Below are 27,817 nucleotides of genomic sequence, written 5' to 3' on the forward strand. Positions count from 1 at the left end.
AGATGGAAACCCAAGATCTTGAGAGGAAGAGTGACCAAGAGTGACAAAAGCCAGGTGCTCTGCCTCTTGGGCCACTGCAGTCTGTCCTCTGGGACCCTGCCTCCCAGTGACTCCTTGACCTTGGTCTCTAGGTTCCAAGACATAAAATGACAACGCGTGCTGCACCTGACCCCTACCTAGCTCGTGCCCTCGCAGGACACCCCACCCTGCCACTTGTTGCTGCACGGCCCTGGCAAGGACAGTCGTCCTTTCTTGTCAGACCTCAGCCTCTCTCGTGAACCCCCACCATAAGGGCATTCGATAAACAATACAGAAAAACGTCAGTAATTCCAATGTGTATATGTGGGGGGGGGCTAGTTTAAATTAGTGAAGGCTAAATTATGAAATTTTGGAAGGATATTCCATTTTATTTTATATGACTAAACCGGATTAACAAAGCGCAGCGTAGTAGACAGGCTTTCTGGGCCCTACGTTGACATCTAGCCAAGCAGTTTGTGGAAGCCTATGTGGAGCACAAGGTCATGTGCCTGGGTTTTACCATCACACAAACCTGGGTTTGAACCCTTGTCTCCTGTACTCACTAGCTCTGTGATTGTAAGCAAGTTCCTTAACTTCTCTGAACTTCGATTTCCTCATTTCAAAAATGGGGAGGAGAATATGTCCTGCTATTTATATTATTCATTTCCTTACCGAACCCTGGGTTGTTATTATAACTTTAGTGCCATGCAAATTAATAAGGTTCCCCAGTTCTTTATTTTATATGAAAGATTGTTGTGTCTTTCCTTGTTAATCCAGCTTGAAGGATCAACATTCTTTTTTTTTTTAAGATTTTATTTTTATTTTTTTAAGATTTTATTTATTTGAGAGAGAGAGAGAGCACGAGCGTGCACAAGCAAGGGGGGGAGGGGCGAGGGAGAAGCAGACTCCTCATTGAGCAGGGAGCCCCACGTGGGGCTTGATCCCAGGACCCTAAGATCATGACCTGAGCTGAAGGCAGATGTTTAACTGACTGAGCCACCCGGGCGCCCCTAAAAATTTTATTTTTAAGTAATCTCTACACGCAATGTGGGGCTCAAACTCACAACCCCAAGATCAAGATTGCACGCTCTACTAACTGAGCCAGCCAGGCGCCCCATTGAAGGATCCATGTTGTATGCTTTAACCATAATAGAGTCCTCTATCAAGGTGAAGGGTGAACCTCTGGGTTAGTCCTTCCCTTTGGGGTACAGTACCAGTCAAGTACAGACCAGAGTATGGGAAATAAAACATGAAATGGACAAGCTGAGTCTCCCAGCCTGGAGTTTCAGGAGCCAAAATGGTCAGGGGTCTTTGGTGACTATCTTACTTTAAAATGCTTACCTGGACACTGTTGCGACCCGGCTTCCTTTCCTTCTCACCCCGCCGATAAAGAACCATTGCCAAACAGATATTAAGAGCTTCCTTTCCCTTTAGAAAGAATCTGCCTAATCATAAGACTTGAAGTTCTTCCTGCTACTGTAAGACTGACATATTAAAAAGAGATTATGTTCATGCAGGAAATTAACCTTATTCTGATATGAAATCATATGATTGATTTATCTTCTGCTGGTTTCCAGTAAAACTACAGAAAAGCCCTGAGTCATGAGTCAAGGTAATCATTTTGTAACCTGGTACCCCCCACCACAACTAAAACAAAAAGACAGTAAGCTGACATGGACCATTATGTAGCTCCCTTTTGGTCTCCTTGGGACAGAGAGAGTTTGAGACTCCTTGCCTGGCCCCTTTATGGTCCATTCTCTATAGAGTTGCCAGAGAGATTTTTTTAAAGAATCAGGTCTTTTCTTTTTTTTTTAAAGATTTTATTTTTTTATTTGGCAGAGAGAGAGAGACAGCCAGCGAGAGAGGGAACACAAGCAGGGGGAGTGGGAGAGGAAGAAGCAGGCTTCCAGCGGAGGAGCCTGATGTGGGGCTCGATCCCAGAATGCTGGGATCACGCCCTGAGCCGAAGGCAGACGCTTAATGACTGAGCCATCCAGGCACCCCAGAATCAGATCTTTTTACTCATCTGCTAAAAATATTGTAATGGCTTTATAGAACACTTAGGCAACATTTATAACCTTTGAGTAGTATGCTAGAGCCAGCTCCTATCAGCTGAGGAGAGCTGATTTTTTTAAAAGATGTTGTTTATTTACTTACTTGAGAGAGACAGAGCATGAGCATGAATGGGGGAGGGGCAGAAGGAGAAGGAGAGAGAATCTCAATGCAGGGCTCAATCTCACCACCCTGAGATCATGACCTGAGCCTAAATCAAGAGTGAGTCCCTTAACCGACTGAGCCACCCGGTGCCCTGGGAGAGCTGATTGTTGAATTACAGGAAATCCAGGAGCTGGTGGACCTCACAGATGGTAGCTTGAAATCGGCCATGTGAGAGTATTGATACCGTTGAAATTGGCAAATGTTACAACTCAGGGCTTTTTTTCTCCCCAGAGAATCAGTTGTTAAATATTGACCACTACATTACCACCGCAGCTTGCAGGTAACACTAAGAAATGTCAGTTTTATTCTAAAACAAACAAAAAACTTTTTATGGTAGAAAATTTCAAACGTATACAAAAGGGGTAAAATGAACACAGAGTTCCGTCACCCAGCTTCAACAGTTAGCTACTCACGGCCAATCTTTTTTCATCTCTACCCCTATGAGACATCATTTCAATTCATCTAAGTATTTAATTATGCTTCTCGAAAATATAATGGCTTCTTCTCTAAAATATAAATATATATAATAATACCATTATCACACTTAAAAATTATAATGAATTAATATCATGTATTCGATCAGTGTTCACACTTCCTTCATTGCCTTGTAATTATTTTATAGCTTCTTTGTTTGAGTCGAGGTTCTTTTCCCTGTCTTGTGCTCTCTCAGCTATTTGTTTGGACCTCTGCTTTGGTACAGTCTACCCAGTATGAGTTATCTGAGTGCAAACCTGGGCTGGCAGCCCACAGGCCTTGGGATCAGGCACTAGGCCCTCCTTCTGTCCTACCTCTTCAGGGTCTAATGCTCTTCATCTCACGGATCAGACACTCATCCAATGTCAAATCAAATTCCCCTCCGGTATCGGTGTCACCAGTAGCTTTGCCCAAATGCAACTGTTAACTTGTGACCAGGCTCAAATAAGCCACATGGACGGTTATAAAGCAAAAAAATGAGTAATGGTTCCTCAGTGCTAGGTGTCAGGCATTATCCTGAGCACGTGACACCTACCATCTCTCTTTTTTTTTAAAGATTTTATTTATTTATTTATTTGATGGAGAGAGAAACAGCCAGTGAGAGAGGGAACACAGGCAGGGGGAGTGGGAGAGGAAGAAGCAGTCTCCCAGCAGAGGAGCCTGATGTGGGGTTCGATCCCAGGACTCCGGGATCACACCCTCAGCTGAAGGCAGACACTTAATGACTGAGCCACCCAGGCGCCCCATGACACCTACCATCTCATTTAATCCTAACAAAAGCCTCATGAACTATAGGTAGCATGATTTTTTTTTTTAGATTTTATTTATTTGTCAGAGAGAGGGGGAGAAAAAGCACAAGCAGGGGGAGCAGCAGGCAGAGGGAGAAGCAGGCTCCCCACTGACCAAGGAGCCCGATATGGGACTCGATCCCAGGACCCTGGGATCATGACCTGAGCTGAAGGCAGACGCTTAACCAACTGAGCCACCCAGGCAGCCCATAGGGAGTATGATCTTTTCAGCCCTATTTTATAGATGACAAAATAGAGTCTATAAAAGGCCGAATCTCCAAAATCACAGAACATGAGACAAAGCATCAGCTTGAATTTGGGTCTCCTTGACTCAGAATCGAGCTCTATTCCAGTAAAGCCCCACTGTCTTCTGATGCCCAGGACTGAGAAAATACTCTCTTAGCCCTTGGCACACTCACCATACAATCGTCACTGACTGTGGCTACCACAGTGTGTACCCTGAATGAATTCTCTAGGCTAAGACTGGAACTCATGGTATTTTTTTTAAAGATTTAAACAAAAAAAAATTTTTTTTAAGTAATCTGTACACCCAATATGGGGCTCGAACCCATGACCCTGAGATCCAGAGTCACGCAATTCACTGACTGAGCCAGCCAGGCGCCCCAGAACTCATGGTATTTTTGAATAAATGCCTCTACCAGTGTCAGACTCAATGACTATAAAGGCAAGCCTGGATTCCTGGCTGTCCCCTGCTATGGACAACGTTTGTGCGCCCCCAACATGCATTATGCTGAAGCCACCTTGTGATGGTATGGGGCGGTGGAGCCTTTGGGAGGTGATTAGGTCACGAGGGTGGAGCCTTCATGAACGGGACTGGTGCCCTTACGAATAGGACTGGTGCCCTTACGAGAAGAGACACCACTGTGTGAAAACATGGCAAGAAGGTGGCTGTCTGCAGACCAGGAGGAGGGTTCTCACCAGACACCCAGTCTGCCGGCACCTTGCTCCTGGACTTCCCCAGCCTCCAGAACCATGAGGAGTATCTGTTGTTCAAGCCACCCGGTCTAGGGTATTCTGTGCTTGCAGCCCGGACGAAGATACCCCCAAAGGAAGAAGGAATGCTAATGACCAGTGCTTCTCAACCCTCAGCCTCATTGGAGACTAACCGGGGAAGCTTTTCAAAACCATCAGTGATTGGGATCCACCCCCAGAGACTGTGATTTAACCGACCCGGGGGGAGGGCTGGACATCAGCAGTTTCGGGCCAGGCTCCCCAGCTGACTGTGGTGTGCAGACAGGGCTGAGGGTCACTGCTGCAGGCAGCTCAGTGCGCAGACCTGAGTCCATCAGCCCGCTGCTGACACTGACAGCACATGAGCCACTCGCTAGCTCTGTGACCTGGAGCCAATGCTTTGACCATTCTGAGCCTCAATTTCCTCATCTGTAAAATGGGGTGATCAGAATATCTACCTTACAGGATTGTTGTCAAGAGTAAATGAAATACGTGTAAAGTGCCTCGAACAGCATTCGACATATAGCAAGCGCTACAAAAGTAACCATCATGATGAATCATTATTATTTATTATCTAAACTTGGAGAAGAGACAAGGATGCCGAAGACCAAACCGACGCACTAGACTGGCACGCGAGGTGGCCATTTGCCCAAACTGTATCTTACTAGTAAAGAGAAGCAAAACATGTCAGGCTGCTAGTCACGAGGCCCTGAACTTAGATCTTTCCTCCACACAAACCCGAGCAACTATCCCGTACTATCTAGCCCAGGCCCACCACTCCCAGGGCAGGCGTCTGCAGAACGTGCCACGGCACCGTCTGGAAAGACCCAGAGAAGCCAGCTCTTCGGTCTGGCTCTGCCCCTCTCTGGACGGCCTTGCTCAGCTCCTGAAGTTCTTCGAACCTTGGTTTTCTCACCTGTCGAGTGAGGAGACTGGAACTAGATGCCCTGAGGGCCTTTCTTGCTTTTCTGATCCAAGCTGCTGGTCCTCCTCCTTCCTGCCTCCAGGACTTCGAACCTGCCCTTTCCTCTGTCCGGCTACGTCTCTCTTAGTGATCAGAATACGCATTGCTGGACGCCTGGTGGCTCGGTCAGTGAAGCGTCTGGCTTCGGCTCAGGTCAGGATCCCAGGGTCCTGGGATCGAGTCCCACATCGGGCTCCTTGCTCCGCGGGGAGCCTGCTTCTCCCTCTGCCTGCTGCTTGGGCTCTCTCCCTCTCTCTCTCACAAATAAATAAAATCTTTAAAAAAATTAAAGCAACAAATGAGCTACCACTACACACCTATTAGAATGTCCAAAATCCAGAATGTTGACATCACCAAAGGCCGCTGAGGCCGCGGAGAAATGGGAACTCTCAGTCACTGCTGGTGGGAATGCAAAATGGCACGGCCACTTTGGAAGACAGTTTGGTGGTGTCTTGTAAAACTAGACATACTCTTAGCACATGGTCTAGTGATTGCACTGATTAGATCAGATCTTGGGTCTTACCTAAAGGAGTTGAAAACTTAATGCCCGCACAAAAGCCTGCACACGGATGTTTAAAGCAACTTTGTTTACAATTGCCAAAGCTTGGAAGCAACAAGATGTCCTCTCTCAGTATGGGAATGGAGAAATAAACTATATCCAGACAATGAAATATTATTTAGCATGAAAATGAAATAAGGCATCGAGCCGTGAAAAGACATGGAGGGACCTCAAATGCATCTTCCTACGTGAAAGAAGCACGTGTGAAAAGTCTATATACTGAGGGGCGCCTGGCGGGCTCAGTCCATAGTGCATGTGACTCTTGATCTCAGGATCGTGAGTTCGAGCCCCACACTGGGGGTAGAGTTTGCTTAAAAAAAAAAACACAACGAAAAAACTCTATATACTGTATGATTCCAACTGTATGACACTCTGGAAAAGGCAAAACGATGGAGACAGTAGAAAGATCGGTGCTTGCAAGGGTTTGGGGGGACGATGAGTGGGCAGAGCCCAGAGGTGCCTCTGTACGCTAGAATGATGGGTATACGTCACTATACATTTGTCCAAACCCAGAGAAGGTCCAACACTGAGGGTGAACCCTCAGGTAATCTGTGGACTTTGGGCGATGATGATGTGTCAGTGCAGACTCGTCAGTTGTGACAAACATACCCCTCTGGTGGGGGATGTTGATTATGGGGGAGACTGTGCACAGGGCAGGGGGCAGGGGGCAGGGGCAGGGGGTGTATGGGAAATCTCTGTACCTTTCTCTCAATTTTGCTCTGAACCTAAAATTTTTAAAAAGAGTATTTAAAAGGAGAAACAAAAGAAAGAAAAGGGGGAAGAAAGGAGTCTTCTGGCTGAAGCAAACAGGAGCTCAGAATCTCTTGCTTGTTATGGGAAACAACTTTTCTCTTCCTAGATGTGTAAGACACAGCCCGAAGACCAAGCTGCCCACTTCCCAAACCATCTGAGCGTATCTACGCTGAAGGCGGTTGTGGCAAGAAGCTTTTGTCTTTTGGCCCATCCCCAAAAACCAAACAACAAAAACAGGCCAGTCGTACTGGAGTAAAAGGACCTTTCTGTCCTGGGAACCACATGGCCCGAGTTTCTCTTGGCAGAGCCAGACCCCCAGGAGTTGTCCTCGCATAGCTGGGAAGCGCCCCGGCTCCGCGGTGGGGATGTCTGCACGAGGGGGTGTGGGCGACCGTCCCCAGCATGGGCCGCCTGCCAGCTACCCTCCACCCCTGCGGCTGCACGCGCCTCACCTCCCAGCAGACCAGGGGACCAACTCGCTGCCCAGAGAGCCCGTGGTAGCGATAACGGTGGGGATCCCAGCCAGCAAAGGGCCAGCAGGTTAGTATTGTGCTTGGGGAGAGGGGAGGCAGCCAGTTGGTGTGTGTGTGTGCTGGGTGGGGGCTGGGGGGTGGGGGGTGGGGAGACCAGAGGCGCAGCTGGGCCAGACTGGAGAAAAGCCATTGAGAGGCAGCATAGCTGCCCAGGCTGAGGCCATGGGGGGCAGCGCACAGAGCAGCGTGACCCCCCCCCCCAAAGAGCCCACTGCTAGTGTCACCCCGAGGGGGCCGAGGGGAGAGATGGTGAGAGCGTTTTCAGGAGGCTGGGAATAGACAGGTCTGGCCAGTGCCTGCACATGGTGGCCTCTAGGTAAATGCCTGTTCAGCTCACGGAGTGGATGAATAATGAGCTCTCCTACCACCCCGGCTCGCCATTAGCTGTAGAGATCGAGGGTCCTTTGAGGTTTTACGAGGCTAGCTAGCTCCTTTGTGTGTTTCCAGCAATCATCGAAAACACGGAAACACACCTGGGCTGGCTTTTATAGTTTGAATCAGGCCTCCAGGGCCATGCACGGATTCTGAAGAGATGCTTCAGGGACAATGGAACTAGCACCCCAGCCTTACTGAGCGGCGGTCATGTGCGCCGCTCCGGATCCGCAAGAACCCGATTCGGTGCTCTTGCCCGTGTCCAAGTCAGGCACGATGCCCGTCCCCAGGGCTTTCGGATGAGGAGGATGAGGCTCAGGGGGGCCAGGCGACTTGCCCAGGTTCCCGTGGGGGGTGAGGGGCAGGGCCGGTGTCCCAAGCCCACGCTCTTGACCTCCGATGAGCCCAGCTGTCAAAACCAAACAAACAACAGCTCCGTGGGGGGAGAGGAGGGGACGACTGGGGCTGCCTGCATGTCTGAGCTGGCTTGAGGCCAGCTGGGGGGTGGTGGGGTCCCTCAGCAGGAGCTGCAGTTCTCTCCTGGCTGACAGCAGGCCTTTTCTGGGACCTTTCTTTCCCTTTCCCCTGCCTCCTCCTTCATCCCCTTTGCGGAGGGGGGTCACCTCCCATCACGGCTGCTGTTACTGCTGTTACCATTCAGCGGGAGCTCAGAGAAGCCTGCTGGGCACGGGGGTGGCTGTTTTGTTTCCCAGACTTGATCTCTTGGAAGGACTAAGCTGGCTCAGGTCAGGAGACCAGGGTAGAGTGATTTTACGAGAGTGGAATTGGGCAGGCTCCTCCCTCCTCCCTCCTCGCCTGCCCTCTAGGGACAGTCTTGTTTCCAGGATCAACAACTGCCATCCCTCAAGTATTCAGGGCACTCTACACCTTTTGGGAAAACAAGGGGGAGAGTTCTCTTTTCCCTACACCCAAACAACGATGCTCAACCCGGCCTAAGGGATGTCCAGACATCGACCTGGATCCGAAAAGTGTCCTTTCTTTGCAGACTGCCAAGGCAAGGCTACTGATTGAGGCAGAAGTTAGTCCCCAGTGGGGCCAGACCCCAAAGTAAGCCGGCAGACAGCAAGGAGTTGAAAATGGAACAAAGTAAAGGCAATGTTCCCATCCTCTCCGGCTCCCCGAGAGCTTAGAACTCAGCAGTGTTTGTACTTCAGGACAGGTGAGGTGGCCCTGCTGGGAAAATGGAGCTCTGCCCTACTGAGAATAGATGCCATGTCAACCAAGAAATGTTGAGCTAGGCAGAAAACCTGGAACCTGTTAGCACTTCCTAGGAGGCGTGATGATAATTTACTGTCCCCTCCTGGGACTTTGTGCCTGCTCCCCCAGGGGCTCGGAGAGCCAGCCAGTGGGGCTTTCTTCCCAGTGCCTCCGAACAGGCATGGTCAGTCTGTGGCCAGCCAGAGGGCCAGGGCTGTGGAATGATCTACACTCCTCATTCCGATCTGCTGGCTTCAAGCCTTCCACTGTCAGGCTGCCAGGGACTAAAAGCGGGCCCTCCAGCAGCCTGGTTTTCTGAAGACTGCCCCCCTCCTTTAACTTGAGTTAACCATTTCCTGACCAAAGCCAGGCTCTCGCCTGTCCATTTCTGAGCTTGCACATTATTATTATTTTTTTTCTCAATTACTCTTGCACTGAGCCTGTGAGCCCCCAGTTGCCAAGGTCAGGTCTCCTCTCTCGTCCTCTACTCCTGTACCCAGGCCAAGGGAACAGAAAGAAATGAGCGGATTACCTAGCATCGAGGAACAAGCCCCTGTACTCCTTCCTGGAGGATAAAGCATGGGCCGGAGGAAGGAGAGACGGGTGTTCAGTCCCAGCTCCACCACTTGCTGGCTGTGTGGCTGTTGGGCAAGTAACTGACCCTCTCTGTGCCTCATTTCCTCATCTAGAAAATAGCAATAACACTGGCACTTATTCCATAGAGTTGATAGAGAGGATGAAATGGGATAATAAACTGCCTTGCCCGTATTTTTTTAAATGATTTTTTAAAAAGATTTTATTCATTTTATTTGAGAGAGAGAGAGAGCACGTGAGCACAAGCGGGGGGAGGGGCAGAGGGAGAAGCAGACTCCCCGCTGAGCAGGGAGCCCACCCCATGGGGCTCTATCCCCAGACTCTGGGATCACGCCCTGAGCCAAAGGCAGACACTTAACCGACTGAGCCACCCAGGCGCCCCTGCCTTGCCCATATTAAATGACCAATAAATGGTAGTTACTATCAGGTTCTTAATAATTTCTCAGTCCCAGGGAAGGCTTTCCTTTCATTCCCTCCTCCTGACATATTTTGCCCCCCCCCCCCCCCGCCCTTACCCATGACAAATCCTCCCCATCGCAAGAGACCACAGGTTTAGACCGCATTCATTGACCCCGGGTCACCTTTACTGAAATCAACAAACAAATACAAATTCTATGATGCTGTGATCAGTTGAGCCCTTCCAGGCACCATACAAAGCAGTGGGAGGTTGCCGTGAAGAGGGGCTGTGCATCAAAATGGTGTCAAAATGCTGTTCTTTTGTCCTTTGCGCCTATTTGCTTACGTTGAAATGTGCACAGCTGTTTGGGCTGTGGGACGCAGAACCTGACCGCTAAGGTAGGCGACGCAAGATAGCGCGGTATCAGAGGGAGGATTAGAGGCACTTTGAGACAGGGGACTAGCGGAGGTTTACCCAGGGCAGCAGGCCGGGCAAGGAGAAGGCTGCTCTCACCTTCAGCCTGGTTAGGGACAAGCACATGACTCGGAGCTCGCCCCACGGAGGCTAAGGTTCAATTCTGTGCTCACAGACAGTGAGATCTCCTAAGCCGGCCCTGAACTTCATTCATTTTTAAACAAGTATCGAGTGCCTGCTACATGAGGCTACGTGCTGTGGGGATACACAGATGGGTAACCAGCCATGCTTCCCAAAGGCAAAGAGCTTGCAGTGTCGAGGGAATCATGGCACCGAGGATTATAACCCCGGAAAGCATGTGACGTGAGCCAGAAGACAGCCACGGTGCAAGTGAGCTATGGGCATTCAGAAGGGGGTGGCGCTGCCAGGGCGGAGACAATGGTGTGGACACGGGGGAAGGTGGGGCACGTAGAGAAAGGCTAGGGCAATTACACGGGCTGGCTCAGAGGGCCTTCTAGACTAACGGCATCATTTAAAAGGGATTACTCACCCGCAAAGCTCTTGCAACAAAATAACTATACCCTGGGGGGAGGGGGCGGTGAAAGTGAAAACAGAGCATCTGCAATTATTGATAGAGCACACTGTGAGTTAACTCAGGTTCTCCTGCCCCACAGTCCCCTCCTCCTCGGTGGTCTGGACTGCCCCCATTGTGGTTCTGCAAGGGCGAAACACCTGCCTTTATCCATCAGGATAGGATGGTTGGGGGTGGGGAAAAAGCCAACTCATTTATCAAACAAAACCAACAGATAACGTGCTCCCTTCGGTCAGAAGAGCCAGCCACCACTGAGGCAAATCTCAGTGGAGCCTTTAAGAGGAAGACAGATACTCCAGGCGGAGGTGACAGGAATTTGAAATACACTCATTTATTCTTTAGGGGGCTGGGGGGAGGGGACGAAGATCATTTTGGCGGAATTGGAGGCTTGACTAGAGCAGAGTTTATAAAAAGGCGTGGTTTAGTTAGCCCCCGCGAGATTCGACAATTTGTACTTGCCAACATTGAAAAATCGGGATTTTCGGCTCCCTTGAAAAACTGGGCCCACATTTCAAAATGGCATCCAATCGTTAGAGAAGAGGAGCTTGTCTTGGCCTCCACTGGCCTGCTTTATTCCTTCCTGCTATCGGTATTTAGATGCTAATCACATTTTGCGAGCACAGAGCAAGTTAGCTCTCCAGAATGCTTTGCAAGCCAAAAGCCTGTGATGGCTCAGGACTCCTTTGAAAGCTGTCTTTAGCGGATGAGTGCACGTTATCTGGGTTTCCCAGCATTTCTTCTTCCTGTCATTTCTTCTTCCTGTTACTGCCAAGTTCTTGTTGGCGTTTGATTTTGCAACTCCTAATATAGGACCTCTGTGCAGCGAGGGTGGCGAAGCAGGTAAGAGCCGCATGCAAGGCCAAGGGGCTCGGCCTCCGCCTTTACTCTCTTTGGGGATTACAGAAGGACAGAACACAGGCAGGTCTTAAGAAAATTAGTCTGGCAGGAGCCACAGGCTGGGGCTGGAGGGACTGAAGTGAGTACTGACCTCGGAGACAAGTTACCGGGTCTTAAATCTCAGCTCAGTTCCTGGGCGGGTGGACTTGGGCAGGCTATAGAGCCTTTCAGTGCCTCTGTTTTCTCCTCTGTAAAATGGGCTTGATATGAACGGTATCCACGTCGTAGGGCTGTTTTAAGGATTCAGTGAGATAATGGGCATAGAGCACTTAGCGCAGTGCGTGGTACCTTCGTGCTCTGTGCGTGTGAGCATGTCTGTGATTAATCTTGGAGACCAATGAGAGGATTGCTGCCATAGCCTGGTTAGGAGCTAACAAGGCCCGAGATGAGGGCAGGGAGGGCGACAGAAAGACAGACCAGTGCGGGAGCAGCAGGCGGGAAGAACCCACCGGGCTCAAGGTTGCCTGGGAGAGGGGCCAGAGGAAAAGTCAAAGACAACTTCTGGACTTCCAGCCTGGGTGACTGGCTGGTGCGGGCGACGGTACTGAAATGGAAAAGTCGGGGCAGCAGGTTTCGGGGGACGGAGAGGTCAGTTTGGTACACACTAAGTCAGAGGTGGCCGTGTAGTGGGGCTAGCCAAGGCGGCGCCGCGCAGCAGGCCGTGAGAAGCATGGGTTGGGGCCGAGGATGTGGCGTTGAACGTGAGAAACCAGGAGGGTGCCCAGTTTGGCGAGGGCAGCCGGAGGTGCTAAGCATCTCGGGCGGGTGCAGCATCTGTGTTTGAACAGCACTGGGGCCTCTCTTCACTCGGGGGCCGTGTGTATTCTGCTCGGTCAGCTGTGCCCCTTGGGTGCCACCTTTGTCCTTCAGTTTATGTACTTTCAGTTCAAATGCTGACCTGGCCCAATCCTGCGTGGCTTGCGAGCCTTGATGGGGTCAAAGTCCCCCGGGATAGCGAGCAACAGGCAGACACTTGGTTTTATATTTGATGAAATGGAGACACTTAACATGGGCCGTCGGGGAGGGTGATAGAGTTGCGGGGGTCAGCGGGGGGACTAAGCTTGTGCCTGGTGCCTCCCACCTGATCCTGTCCGAGGGCCCACCAGGGGCTCCAAGGCTCCCACGTTCTCAGCTGCTCCCTGGAGTTTCAGGGTAGCTTTTCTCTCTCTCTTCCATGTGCACCTGTCCAGAGAACCCTTTGCTAGGACTCCCTGGTTCTTAGTAGGGGCCCACAGATTAATCAGACAAATTAACCTCCATCAACATTTCACCCTTCCCCCTTGTTCTCTGAATACACTAAGTGCTGCTGGCCATTTCAGGCCCACGCTCTGGGCCAGGCGGGGGAGATAATGAAGATGACTAGGCCGGGCCGTACCTGAAAGAGCTTGAGCCACGAGGCACTGAAGTGCGGTGAAGGCAATTTCAGGCCGGGCTGTCTCGGGGGCCGTGAAAGCATACCAGGTGTGGGGGGGCACCTCATTCCATTTGTGCACAGGGCTGACCCACCCCCCTCCCCTTTCCCACCAGAAACCATTGCATCAAAACACGCACATACATAATTTATTTACCTCTCCATTCTCTAGCATGCCAGCCAGAACCCAGGGCAAGAAAAAAGAAAGGAATAAAATGAGTGGAAGCATGGTGCAGGAAGGGCTCAGCTGGTTAAACAAGACTTCTGATCATTGTCATTAATGTTCAAGAGAGTTCCAACCTGATGTAGCATTAAATGGGCAGATTGTGTGTGTGTGTGTGTGTGTGTGTGTGTGTGTGTGTGTGTCTGGACAAAAGCGTATTAGGAGAGCGAGACATTCAGACTAAGTGGCCAGTCGGTGCGAGAGCTGGGAAAATTCCCTGTCCAGCTGGTTATCTAACAGATATCTGACGTTGATTTGCTTCCTGACGGGCGGCGCAAGGAGGAGAGAGAGCCAGGGGAATGCAAATATTACCATTAAGCGTGCTCAGTTCGGAGCAGCCTGGCTGCCCTGCAAAGTTCCCTCGTTATAAATTCAGCTGGCAAACCCTGCCAGCTCCCGTTGGGGGGAGACTGCTACTGAAGCTCTCTCGGAGAAGCTGGACTGTGTGCTTTGCAGGAAAAAAGCCCCACAGCAGAATTTAGGGTGAGCCTGTTGTTTCCAGGCTCCTTGTGCTCCGAACTGAAGGTGTATTTCAAGCAGGGATTAGGAGGTTGTCGACTGGACAGAGATCACTGGCTGCAAGGCTAATCCCCTCAGAGGGCTCAGCAACGCTCCATTTACTGCAGCGACATCTAATGGCCAGAGGAAGCAGTGCATGTTCTCATTGAAAAGCGGCCTGTGGTTCTGTCTAGCGAGTTACTTTTTTTTAAAGTAGGGTGGATGAGGTATTATTATGTTTATTAACGTCTGTAAAATAACACTTTGGCCGCAACCTTAAGAATTCACTTCCTACATCTTGGATGATATTTATGATGTTATTCATAATTGGATGCTGATCATATTTTATGAAAACCATGCAATTACGTCTTTGGGATTCTTTTTTTTTTTTTTTTTATAACCATCATGACTTTGCATTTATTTTAAAGCTTCTTGTTGAAGCTCTGTGTATCTATTACAAGAAGGTTTCCATACCACGGAAAAGATGATCAAGTTTATTCCCAAATACCCACTTCTAGGGTATCTTACCCTGGTTTATAGTAGAGTGTTGTGGTTAAAAAAAAAAGTTGAAAAGTGATAGTAATCACTGCTGATGATTGTTGAGATGAGCCACTCACTCACAGCTGCTGCAGGTGTAAACTTACAACCTTTCTGGGGGGCACAGTTCATTCAGAGCCTTCAAATTATTTTTATCTTTTTAAAAATTTATTTTAAGTAGGCTCCACGCTAGGCGAACTCATGTCCTTGAGATCAAGACCTGAGCTGAGGTCAAGAGTCAGATGCTTGGGGCGCCTGGGTGGCTCAGTCAGTTAAGGGGCTGCCTTCGGCTCCGGCCATGATCCTGGAGTCCCCGGACTGAGCCCCGCATCGGGTTCCCCGCTCAGCGGAGAGTCTGCTTCTCCCTCTGCCCCTCCCCCCTCTTGTGCTCTCTCACTCTCTCTCTCTCAAATAAATAAATAAAATCTTAAAAAAAAAAAAGTCAGGTGCTTAACCGACTGAATCACCCAGGTGTCCCAGAATTATTTTTATCTTGTGACCTGTAAGTCAATTTGTAGGAATATAGCTGAAGGGTGGCATTATAGATGTGAAAAAAATACAAGGGTTACTGAAGAATTAGAAATAGCCTAAATATTTAAAAACTGAGAAATTCTTATTTACGGCACAGTGGAGGCAGAGACTGAAGTTATGAGGCCACAAACCAAAGAATGCTTAGGGCACCAAGAAGCTAGAAGAGACAAGGAAGGAGCCTCCCCTACAGCCTTCAGATGGGGCCCGGCCCTGCCAACCCCTTGATATTAAAATTCAAGCCAGCAGAACTTTGTGAGAATAAATCATTATTTTAAGAAAATATCTATGGGATATCCATATGGTGGAGTATTACGTGAAAATTTAAAAAGGTATTCTCAATACTTGATGGCCTGAGGCAATATCCATTATATAATAAGTGAAAAAAATAGGATACTAGTTTTTATATATGGTGGGAACATAATTTTGTAAAAAAAAAAAAGAAGCCCTTCCATCTACCTGTATCATATATATGTGTGCACACACGCATATATACATGCACACACATACAAACAGGCAGAAAACCCATTAATCATAGTGCACAGGTGTTGGGTTTATAAGTAATTATTTTCTTTTTTATACTTTTCCGTGTGTCACAAATTTTCTATAATCTATGTGCATTACTTTTTTTTTATGGTGGTAAAACATTCATACGACACTTGATCTCAGCCAAAAGGCCGAGAAGTGATTGTGGTAAAACATTCATAACATAAAATTGACCATTTTAAGGGTATGTACATTACTTTTAAAATTAGGAAAAATGGGGGCACCTGGGTGGCTCAGCCAGTTAAGCGTCTGCCTTCGTACTGCTCAGGTCATGATCCCGATGTCCTGGGATGGAGCCCCGTGTCAGGCTCCCTGCTCAGCCGGAAGTCTGCTTCTGTCTCTCCCTCTGCCCCTCCCCCCAACTCGTGCTCTCTCTCTCTCTGTCTCTCTCTCTCGCATTCTCTCTCTCTCAAATAAATAAAACCTTTTAAAAAATTAGGAATAATGGTTTTTGTGAAGAGGCGGGAACTCAGCAGGTGCTAAACTTACACCTACATTATAATTACAATAATGTGGCCATCATTTATTTGTTTGGACAAAGGACAGGAACCGAATACAACCCAGACAGATGAAGTTTGATGGATGGGGGCAGCAGAATGGGGGGGTCATTGTGATGGGTACTATTCTGAAGGCAGTTTTTCTTTATAGGTTGAGATCGGTCCTTTTGGACTTTTCAGTGCTGAGGAAGGTGAGGCCCAAGCCTAGCCAAGAAAGCTGCAAGGAGAAGCAAGGGGTAACCGAGCCCGCAGAGACAAGTTAGAGACGGCCGACAAAGACTCAGCAGGGACTGATCATTTAAAATGGGATTCAACTGAATTATGATCGGTAGTTCCTGGCTGACTTTGGCTCTTTCCAGGCTCTTTCACTGAGACAGCTTTTAAGGAAGAGAGGAGAGAAAAGTGGGCCTCATCTGGACGCTTCATCAAAGACCTAAAAAAGCGGAGTATGGGAACAGGGAGGCCGCTTGGGCTCGAGCCAGCAGCCCTGAGGTTAGCAGCACAAATGCCAATGGAGTGTATGTGTGTGTGTGTGGGGGGGGGTTGCATGGTATTTGTGTGAGCCTTCATGAGCTCCCTGGAAACCTGGCATCACTCAGGGTCACTGTTCTTCGCAGTCACTACCGCCCGCAAGCACAGCAAGGCACCCCTCCTACCTGATGGCCCCCCCCCCCATATACTCCTCACCTGCATCTTTCTCTTCACCGTGTCAAAAGGATAGGAGAGCGTCTGGGTTACGGCGGCGGCCAGGCAGACATTGGCAAAGTTCTGGAGGGGAGAGAACCGATCTCGGGGTCCATTCCAGAGTTTCTCCAGGTTCATGTAAACTAGAAGGGAGCCAGCGGAGAAGGGGAGAGCACCTGCAAAAAGAAGGCCAGGTAGAGGCTGCTGCTGTCTTGGGTGCCACTGGCTTGAGAACGTGAATGCCTGTGGGGAGTCCGGGTGAAGCCAACAGGACTGGCTCCGGGGCCCGTTACAGGCACTCCAGCCAGAGCCACCCGAAGCAGCTTTTCTTCGGGGACGATAATGTGCTCCATTTTGATAGGGGGTGTGTTATTTGTCAAAATGCATCAAACGATTCACTAAAGGTTGGCGCACTTTGCTGTATGTAAGTTTTACTCTAGAAAGAACCACAAACAAATATTGAACTCTAGTTAATGAGACGTGTTGAACGGTTGAGGGGTGAAGTGCATTGATGTTTGCAAATTACATGGAAGTCGTGCAGAAATATGTCAGATGGACTGGTGAGTGGCCAGAGGGAAGGACATATACACGATAAAGCCACGTGTTCATTGGAGCATCTGGATGAGGGGCATGTGGGTGTTTCCGATTCTTGTAACGTTTTTGGGTGTTAGAAATTTTTAAAAATAAAATCTTGGGGGAAAAAATCACTCCCATAGAGGAAAAAGTGAGCGGCACTTTTGTCAGGTTTTGGAGGCTAAGAGGGACTGGTCTCTGGCTGAGAAGGAGACATTCTGTGCGAACTAGAGAGCGGGGCTGTCCTGGTGAGGGAAGGCACTTGACCTTGCTTTGGGGAATGATGTGGCCATATCAGGACCCAGGAAAAGATGGCAAGCAGGTAGGGCGCTAGGTGGTCCTTTCAAGAAACTTCCAGAAACTTCAGGAGCTATCTTAAGCTTAAAGAGGGGCTAAATTTCTCCCTCAAAATAAGATTTAAAAGGGGGGCTAGCATCAGTGGGGTTGCTTGTCTTGAGGAAAATGTAATATCTATTTAATAACACATTACAAATGAAGTACCAACTCCCCCCCCACCTTTAACTTCATTCAGAAAATGTTTGCGGAGTTTATGTGATGTGCTGGGCCCTATGCTGGGTGCCGGGAATACAAAGAGGTGTAGGCTAATTCCTGGAGGAGATGGACAGCTGATATGTGCCATAACTGGGTGGGGTGGGGTGTGGATACAAAGTGCTCTAAGCACACGAGGACCAGAGGGATTAATTTTGCCTAGAGGAATCAGGAAGGATTTCACAGAAGAGAGAGAACTTTCCTACTGGGTCTTGGAGGATTGAGTAGGACTTCGCCAGACATCGGGAGAGCAGACAGGCAGTCCAGGCAGAGGGAACAGCAGGAACAAAGGGACTGGTGTTTCCAGGAAATTGCAAGTTTTTCTGGATGGCTGGAGCATGAGGGCAGGCAGAGGGACCGCAGGAGGCGAGGTGGGATGGGCTGGCTGGGGCCAGGTGTGAAGGAGCCTATGGTGTGCCATGAGGAATTTGGGCTTTTCCCGTAGCTCAGGAGTCAGGGAGGGCTGGGATGGAGGACAGTGGAATGAGGGTGGTGGAATGGCCGACTTCAGTTTTGGAAGGTCACCAGGCCCTGCTAGCAGTGCCCAGGACCGGGACCCGGTAGGACCCTCTCGTGAGTGTCTGCAGGAAGGATGAAGATGAGGGGCAGAGGAGGCGAGGATGGAGGAGGGCGACAGACTGAGAGTGAAGAGGTCAAGCTGATAGTACTTGGTGACGGAAGCCCCAGTGGAGAGAGAAGAGGAGCTGAAGCGGTTCTAGGCTTCCTCCGGCTTGGGCCGCTGGGTGAAAGGCAGGTGGTCGCGTTCTTTAGGGAACCCAGGAGGAGCAGGTGTGAGACTAACGAGGACGTCAGGTTTAGTCTTGAGGTGGATGCGCCCAGGGAGCAGCCGGTGAAGGTGTCCAATAGCAGGTATTCATCCTGCCATTGGGAATGGGTAGCAGTCAGTGGTTAAGACAGAGGGCTCTGGGGTGACATCGCTAGGTTCTTCCGCTTTCTATCTATATGATCTCAGGCAATCCCTTTGTTTCCCTAAGCATCGTTTCCTTGTCTGTAAGGTGAGGCTTAAATAGGAAACTGTAAGCGAGGCATTCGGCACAATGCCAGGCCCAGAGCGGGCACCAGTAAATGTTAGTCACTGTTGTCACAGAGTTGAGGTCATTAGAGTATCATGATGCTTGGTTAAGCCACGAGCTTAGCTGAGGCCACCTGGGGAGGGGATGGAGGATGAAAAGAAAGCCAAGGAAGGAGCCCCGGGGGAACAGGGACACGTAAGGGGCTGGTGGCATCCGATGAGCCAGATAAGACAGAGCTGCTAGAGAGGTGGGAAAGACATCCAGGAGTTGGTGGGGTCCTAGAAGCCAGGTTTCCAGAAGAAGGAGTGATCAGTCTCATTAAATGCTGCAACAAAGGTCCGATACTGGGTGAGAGTCTGCCGGGTTTGGCAGCTGGGGGACTCTGGTGACTCTTGCGTGTGTAGCCTTGGCAAAGGTTCCAGAGACCACGGAAGCTACAGTTGCTACCCTGGTTGTGCTCACACGTGTGTGTACGCATGCTGAGTCTCCTTCCCGCAGTCAGATGGGGTGTGTGGGATTATCTTCCTATCAGTTTGGGCTGAGCCACCTTCACTCTCTCTTCGTCCCCTCCCTGGGATGGGACAGGCCAAGGTTAGGAGTGGGGTATATGGCTATGGAATTGAACGAAGCTAATTGGCTCTATGTGGGTTGAATCCATAGGACCTTGACCTCAAAAAACCGCATTTAACTGGTTACAAACAAAGGTATACAATATTCGTCTATATCAAAGAACACAACCTTTCCCTGGACAAGGTGAAAACTTCGATCTTACCTAGAACAGTAAGGGAAACTCCTCGATACAGGGCTAGGAACCCTTCCTGTTGATAAACAGTAGAAAAAGCATGGAGGATCCCTCTGTAAGATGGTTGCAGCAGGTTCTGCACAATCAACCGGGTTTTGATGAGGTCTGTAGGGTATGTCACAATGGTGGAAACCATGCCTGCGAGACTCCCAGCCATGATGGAGCTCCACTGGGAAATATGGCCCAGGTCATCCGTGAATAGCATGACAAACCTAGGAGAAAAAAAAGGGGGAAAACCCCAAGAGAATCAGCTATGGATTGTGCTAGAGTGCTCTATACTACTTCTTGCAATATCTCCCAGTATTTGGAAATGTTTTACAGAGTGAAAATTACTATACGATGCCTGACCTTCTTCTTTATGTCTACCCTAAGTTCTTCCCACTTCATTTGAAGCATTTTCCCCTTTATCTGTAAAACTGTCAATCCTGGCTTGCCTGTGGGGTATAAATGAATAGGAAGACTTGGTAAATACTGAACTGGAATGTGTGCTGTTGAAACTTAAATGAAATCGCTTGAAATGACGACTTGGAGAATCCTCAGTAATTGAGTTTTTTTTTTTTTTTAAGGTAAGCTCTACTTCCAATGTGGGGCTTGAACTCATGACCCGGAGATCGAGAGTCTCATGCTCTACGGACTGAGCCAGCCAGGCGCCACACTCCCCCTTCCCCCCCCCCCCAGTAACGGAGTTTAAAAAATGTATTGGCTTGGGTGCCTGGGTGGCTCAGTCAGTTAAGCGTCTGATTTCATTCAGATTATGATCCCAGGGTCCCACTGAGCCCACGTGGGAGTCCCTGCTCAGCAGGGACTCTATGTCTCCCTCTCCCTCTTGCTCTGCCCCTCCCCCTGCTTGTGCTCTTTCTGTCACTCTCTCAAATAAATAAAAATCTTTAAAAAAATGTATTGGGTTAACAGTTATAAGGGAAGATGGGCCACCACCTTCCTAGTCGTCTGGGAAATGACAAATAAAAACAAGATACCATTTCTCACCCAGCAGATTGGCAAAGATGAAAAAGCCTGATAATATCAAGTGATGCGGAGGACACGTGGAGACAGGAATGCTCCCCCACTACAGTTGGAAATGTAAATTGGTCCAGCCCCTTCGTAATATCCAGCACAACTGAGATAATGCCTCCTTTCACCCCAGCGATTCCATTCCTAGGTGCATATCTTAGGGAAGCTCTTACACACGTACATGTGAAGACACATACAACATTGTGTGTTCGTGTGAAAAGTCGGACAACCTAAAAGTCCCTTTGTAGGCGAATGGATAAATTGTAGTAGTCATACAATGGATACTACAGTTACAATGAGCTTGCGACTACGTATTCATACGGATAATCATAAAAGCATAAAGTTGAGTGAAAAAAGCAAGTTGCAGGGTGAGCTATAGTGTATGACAACCATCTAGTTAAATTAAGAAACACACCCATAAAAACATACCTTATATTATTCATGGATAGATAAAGCTACATATTTAAAAAGGTATAAAATAGGGGCGCCTGGGTGGCTTAGTCGTTAAGCGTCTGCCTTTGGTTCAGGTCATGATCCCAGGGTCCTGGGATCGAGCCCCACATCGGGCTCCCTGCTTAGCGGGGAGCCTGCTTCTCCCTCTGCCTCTTGCCCGGCTCTTGTGCTCGCTCTCTCTCTCAAATAAACAAATAAATCTTTAAAAAAAAAACCTTAAACAAAAAAGTGTAAAATAGCTCCCCAGGAAATGAGAATGAATGGGACTTCAGCTTTCTCTGGAATCTTTTATTTCTTGTATTACAAAAAGATACCTGAGGGGCACCTGGGTGGCACAGCGGTTAAGCGTCTGCCTTCGGCTCAGGGCGTGATCCCGGCGTTATGGGATCGAGCCCCACATCAGGCTCCTCCGCTATGAGCCTGTCCTCTCCCACTCCCCCTGCTTGTGTTCCCTCTCTCGCTGGCTGTCTCTATCTCTGTCGAATAAATAAATAAATAAATAAATCTTAAAAAAAAAAGATACCTGAAGTATCTTTCATTCTGTCTTTCATGCTGTTACTTCTGGATGGTGGGTACATGGGCACTCTTCTTTGTGTTTCTCTACAGTTTTATAATGTAGTCAAAAATGGCTTTGGGTGGACTTTTCCAAATGCAAGCCAGAAAGCCACTGTTATGGTCCCTCTTTTTGGAAGCAGCGCATCCCCAGTCATGAGGACCTACCGTGGCAGAAATTGTTCTAAGGCACTTTTACACGGTACACATTCCCTGCCGAGGAAGCCAAGGAATTTTACTCCTTGCTGATGAGAACAAAATCCAGAAGGGCTTGGAAACCAGGACAAATAGTATTTTCTACCAGAGAATGAGGTAGGGGAGAGGGAGAGGAATAGCAGGGGCTTGAATAAAAGGAAAGTGAACAGGGCTAGGCTAAAAAAAAAAAGTATCTTTTTATTTTTTAAAAGATTTTATTTATTTATTTGAGAGAGAGCATGAGCAGGGGCAGAGGGAGAGGGAGAAGCAGGCTCCCCACTGAGCAGGGAGCCCAATGTGGGGCTCGATGCCAGCTCCCTGGGCTCATGACCTGAGCTGAAGGCAGATGCTTAACTGACTGAGCCACCCAGGCACCCTGTATGTTTTTTAAAAATGAGACCGACCATCCCCAGTTCTTTGGCTTTCAAATCTCCCATAAAGAGGCATGTATCCTGTTCCTTCAGGCTGGCAGCAAGCCAGGGCCCTCTGCGTGATAAATAAGATAAGTGGGATTCAGGTGAAATCATTTGAGGAGTCCTAGGACGGTTCCTTTGCTCCCAAGTAAACACTCATTGATTAAAAGCTTGTCTTTCGAGGAGCGCTTGGTCGGTTAGGCATCAGCCTTCAGCTCAGGTCATGATCCCAGGGTCTTGGGATGGAGCCGCGAGTCGGGCTCCCCGCTCAGGAGGCAGCCTGCTTCTCCCTCTGCCACTCCCCCTGCTTGTGCGTGCTCGCTCTCACTCTCTCTCTAATAAATAAAATCTTAAAAAAAATAAAAGCATCTTTTTCAAGCTGTAAGAAGGTCTTAACTTCATTTTGTCAACCTACTGTTGACCTGTTAATTGCGCTAATTGAAAGTCATTAAAAAAAATGCAGTCCTGAGTTAAACCAGCGACTTTTGAAAGATGCAGGTAACTAAAGCCGGCATTCGCCAACGGGCCACTGGCCTGCCTCACTGCACACTTCCTTGTTCCTCCCTCTTCTCTCCCTCGGCCAGTCGAGGTGGAGGGGAGCCCGAGGAGGGACAGGGGAGACAGAGGACATGGACATGCTTGACTGCGGGGGTGGTCTGCAGCAAGCTGGAACAATCTAGACGACGGTGGGAGTTTGAAATGCCCAAAGAAACGCCATTCCTTCTCATCGCCTCGCCCTATTCCCTCTCCGTGGCCACTTCCAGGGCCTGACGTAATTCAGGACCCATTTATCGAACATCCGCGATGTGCCAGACCCTGTGCTAGCCCTCGGCAGCGGTCCTAAAGAGCTCACCAGCCCTGCCCAAGCAGTGGCGGAGAGGGGCGACGGGAGAGGAAATAGGCCCTTGGTTCGCTCAACGACTTGACGGACCAGGAATAGGAACCCAGTTGGGTTATAAAGTAGGGTCTTACTATCAAATACACGATATTCAGAAGAACCAAAGCAAGTCCTTTCTTCTCAGACTCTTATCATCTAATAGAGACAAGGACCTCCCCCCCCCCCGACCCTGCCCCTGAGAATTGCAGAGTCAAGGCGGGCAACCCTGATAGGCCATCGATGACATCATCCTGGGCCCCAGGGCTTCAGCTCTTGTCTGATTGGCTGGGGCAGCAGTGTTCCCCTTTCTCTCCTTCTCCCCACCCCGCTCCCCACATGCACAGAAGCTTTTCCCGGAGAGACTGGCTAAGCTGGTGAACAGCAGTAACCCCTTCCTTTCAGCCACAGGATATCACACACCCCCTGGGTATATGTAGTTAGAACTGCCAACGCCGCCGAACACGAGCTCGTGAAGTGGTTATGCGGTAAGACAGCGGTGCGGGTTACCGACTGTTCCAGGGCGGCAGGGGCCCAAAGCAATGTTTATAGAGCTTGACAAGCAGCTGTGGAGCGAAGCTGGAGGAGGATCTACGGGTTGATGTATTTGACAGCCCTCCGCTGTGTAACGTACTATCTACTGCCGGGGCCCAGCTCCTAATAGACTCTTCCGAGCGGACTTTGGATCATAAATCCAAGCGAGCAGACGTATCAGCATCACAATGGCGGGCAGAGCCCGGGACTAAGGAGCCAGAAGACCCGGTTTCAAGCTCCAGCTCTGCTATTAATTCTCTTTGGGGACAAGTCAATTAATCACTCCATTTCCTGAACGTTCTAGATGTTTACGCTTTGTTCACATCCCTGATCCTAGGCTATCTACCATTACCCTCAGCCAACTGTTTTTGCAAACTCATGGCGAGGAAAGAGTAGAGATGAGTCAATAAAACGACAGACCAAAGGTTTCATCCCTACGTAGGAAGGATGGCACCACGATTAATCAACCGCTTTGTTTTCTGTGCTTAGCCATTTACTGAAATACTCCCTTTTAGTTTCCAGAAGGAAAACAATCTCGCAGGAAACATTATTAGCAAACTTAGGCCAGGGAACTCTCTCTTTCTTCCTCTCCTGGTCACCAGCCACCAGCCTGTGTCAGGTGCCCTCAGTTGCTGCACGGACCAGTGCAACAGGTTCCTAACTGGCCCGGCCACCACCGGTCTTCCTCCTCTCTAGTCATTGTACCCTGCCACCAGGTGACGGTAATTCCTGTTGAGTTGCTTTAGTCATCACCCTCCCACCACCTACCACCTCCTCAAAAATCTCCCACAACTAACCTTGGCCATACTGAACGAAGTCCAAAGTCCTTAACCCGGCTCTCTGAGACCGCATTCCAAGCTGCTTTTCTTGCTGTACTTCCCATTACTGCTGTAGACACACCCTGTGTTCCAGGCCTGCTGCATGCCTGCCCACCTGTGCGCCTTGGCTCATGACGTTACCTGCAATCTTTCTTTCTCCCCATCTGTGCCCAGCAAACTCCTACTCATTCTCCCCAGACCAAACTCAGGTGGTTTTTCTCCTCTGTGAGGTCCTCACGTCGTCTCCTCCTCATCAGAAGTGTGAATTTATTTTCTTTTAAAGGTTTCATTTCTAAGTAATCGCTACACCCAATATGGGGCTCGAACTTATAACCCTGAGACCAAGACTTGCATGCCTTACCGACTGACCAAGCCAGGTGCCCCAGCAGTGTGAATTTCTGTAGCACTCAGCCACGTGCTACAGACACACTCCTCTTCTTCTAGTCCTCTGTAAGCCCTGGAGCACCGGGACCACGCCCCTTTCGTCCCTGCATTGTCCGCACACCACGCCCACGGTGGGTACTTAATGAAGTCTGGCTGTATTGATGTCGAATGAATGCAGAGAGAAAGGCGGCGTGATGTTGCAGAGGAATGGATTTGGAGGCAGAGGTCAGGTGATGGGGTCTCAGCTCTATCACTGAGGAGGGGTGCGGCCAGTCTGAGCCTGATTCTGCATCTGTAAAATGGGCATGATACTTCCCACTCGATGGACCTTCCAGGGCAGGAGGCAGGAGTTGTAGAAATCCAACACACGCACTCAAGGGTAACTAGGTAGACGCGATGGCTACATTGCTTGGCTTGATGTGTATGTACGTCAAAACATCAAGTTGTACACCTTAAACGTACACACTTTTTATATGTCGAGATATCTCAATAAGGCTGTTAACAAAATTCAATGACGTACATATACTCGGTGGTCAAGGGCAGGCCGCCCCACGATGGGCAGCAATGGCATGGAGATGATCTTGAGCTGAAAACAATCAAGGCCCAAGACTCAGGCAGAAACTTTGACCACCCCCCTCGACTGCCTAAAAAGCATTTAGAGGACCGGCTCCAGGAAGAGAGCGCTCGCCATAAATAACACAGGAACTAGGGGTGGTAAACAGGGAAGAATTTCGCCAAGTCGGTTAAAATTCCTCTCTAGGTCCCCTCGTTCCTGAGTGGCCGAGCAAACACTTGTTTACCAAACATTTGCTCTCTTTCATCCTGCTGTGACTTGCATTCCTTCCTTCTCAAGTCCCAGACCCCCACCTCCTCCTCCTTAGCTCGGAAGGACATCTGTATCTCATTTTGCCTGTCTTGGGAAACTCGTGTGTGTGGGTTCCCCGCACGGAGGAAATTAAGTTTGATTTTCTCCTTTGAATCTGTCTCCCGTCCACTTAATTCTTCGTCTGGCTGGAAGAACCTTGGACAGAGGAAAAGGTCTTCCTCTCAGATGGTGATGACCAGAACAGCCACAATACTTAAACCCGCTTGTAAAGTTCTGCCTCCTAATCCTTCGCGTACATTCCAAAGGAAGATTTCCGTACCACTTTGTGGAGAACAGAGGGACGTGGGGAGAACTGTTTACAGACATCAGGCCAGATGTTGCTGAGGAGGAAAGAGAGCCTTGAGACAAATGCCCCAGGATCTCACTACCTTTCCTCCCCAGGGGAAGAGAAGGAACTTCTCCCAAACCTAGGTGACATGTGCACTGGTCCAGAGGACTCAGTGAGAAGGATGGTTCCATCCGGCTTGTCAGCTGCCAGGTGAGCCTTCCAGCACCAAAGGTGAAAATCCCGACTGTTAGCCTCCAAGGCGTCAACTAGGTGGCGAAGACTGTGAGCTGTTTGTCTGAGTCAGAGCCAAGGCCAGTCCTCAGAGCTGGCACTGTGCCCACGGAATGAGGCGCACAGGGACCCTCCCCCAAGTACAGAAGCCTCTTCAGGAAGAGCCCTGAAGCTCCGTCAGTACCGTTTCATTCTTCTAGGCTTGTTTTCAGTTAAAATGCAAATATCTCTGAGCTCTGAGGAACCTTTGCCGACTCCTCTGGCATTTGCATGTTTAGATCTTTTCCCAAGAAGCCGCAGTTGTTGGAGAAGGTGAAAAAAGCGCGAAGAATGAGGCCGGTGGGCAGAGGGTGGGGTGGGGCAGTAAGTTGAGGGACCTGTTTGCAGCCTCTGTCGGGCCCTAAAGGCAAAGCTTCATGGGGGGGGGGGCAGAAATCTGTGGCCTCTTGCGGCCATGGGTTGGGCCCTCTGGCCCTACCAAGCACTACCTCCTGGGGGCTTTGCTCGCAAAGGCACAACTGCACACACACACACCGTCCGAAGGGTCTCTCTCTCCTAAGCCCAAGGCAAAATTTCCAACTTAGCGGACGCTGGGAATGGTCGGTCCGGAGCCATCTCTCTGGGGAGGTCTTCACCCCTTCTCCCCAGTCTCCTTTTGCCCCATTCCACCTCCTCGCCCATCCAGCTCCGGGGGGCCGCCCCACAAAACGGGCCCTGGCGGGGCGGGGAGCCCCGAAGTGCACCCCGGGGCCTGCGCAGGTGCCGCCTCCTGGCCGAACAGCCCCGAGGGGCTCGCGCGCGATCCGGAAGGAGGCCGCGGCCCCCCGCGGGGGGCGGGGGGGTCTCCCGAGGCCGAGCCCGGGAAGCAGTGCGGACCCCCCCCGCCCCCCGCCGGCCTACCGGCTCCGGCGCCCGGGCCCGCCCCGCCGCGGCCGGCTCTTACTTGCGGTAGGCGGCGAGCTGCACGGCGCTGCAGGGGAAGAGGCGCAGGCACGCCACCGCGTTCCCCTTCCACAGGGCCCGGGGCCCCTCGGCGCGCCACACCCGGAGCCCCGCGGCCCACGGCCCCCGGGCCTGGCCCCGCGCGCCGCCGACCTGGGCCAGCACGGTGGCGAGCTCGAGCGGCGCGGTGAGGCTGAGGCTGAGCGCCCCCGCCGCGGCCGCGCACAGCAGCCGCTGGCCGCCGGTCAGCCGGCCGTCCCGCCGCCACGTCGCCATGGCGCCCCGGCCGCCCAGCGCGGCCCGACCCGGCTGGGGGGGGGCACCACCGCGTGGCTCGGGCCCGCGGCTCCCGGCGGCCTCCCCGGCGCAGCGCGCGGATCGGGGCCCCGCCCGGCGTGTGGGGCGGGCCGCGGCCGGACCGGGAAGCCGGGTCCTCGCCCGCGCGCCGGCCTGGGCGCCGGGGCTGGGCGTGGGGAGGCCGCCCCGGGGCGGAGGCCCGGCCCGCGGACTGTGCTCTGCAGCCGGCGGGGGTGTGTGTGCACCGGGCAGAGTCGCCGTGCTCCCCGCGCCCGGGCGGCTCGACTTCTGGCTCCTTCAGTGTCCAGCGCTCCC

General features: G+C 50.5%; 1 protein-coding gene and 1 long non-coding RNA gene across 3 annotated transcripts in view; one reads left to right on the forward strand and one right to left on the reverse strand.

The window, feature by feature from the left end:
- The window catches only part of LOC123787793 (uncharacterized), a 30,965-nt gene extending 7,670 nt beyond the window's left edge, over nt 1–23,295 (forward strand). For both annotated transcript variants that reach the window (XR_015723350.1, XR_015723349.1), the window contains 2 exons: nt 6,852–7,285; nt 20,211–23,295. This is a non-coding gene — a long non-coding RNA (uncharacterized LOC123787793). The remainder of the gene's footprint in view (nt 1–6,851; nt 7,286–20,210) is intronic.
- SLC25A43 (solute carrier family 25 member 43) overlaps nt 1–27,520 on the reverse strand; it is a 37,241-nt gene extending 9,721 nt beyond the window's left edge. Inside the window, exons 1-3 of the mRNA XM_087859762.1 lie at nt 27,207–27,520; nt 19,615–19,856; nt 16,690–16,862 (exon numbers count right to left, since the gene is read on the reverse strand). Of these exons, the coding sequence (XP_087715888.1) occupies nt 16,690–16,862; nt 19,615–19,856; nt 27,207–27,481 (690 nt within the window). The 5' untranslated portion in view covers nt 27,482–27,520. The remainder of the gene's footprint in view (nt 1–16,689; nt 16,863–19,614; nt 19,857–27,206) is intronic.
- Nucleotides 27,521–27,817: the final 297 nt, after the last annotated feature.

The sequence above is a fragment of the Ursus americanus genome, chromosome X, assembly GCF_024610735.1.
Source record: "Ursus americanus isolate L20-20 chromosome X, mUrsAme1.1.p, whole genome shotgun sequence".
NCBI lineage: Eukaryota > Metazoa > Chordata > Mammalia > Carnivora > Ursidae > Ursus > Ursus americanus.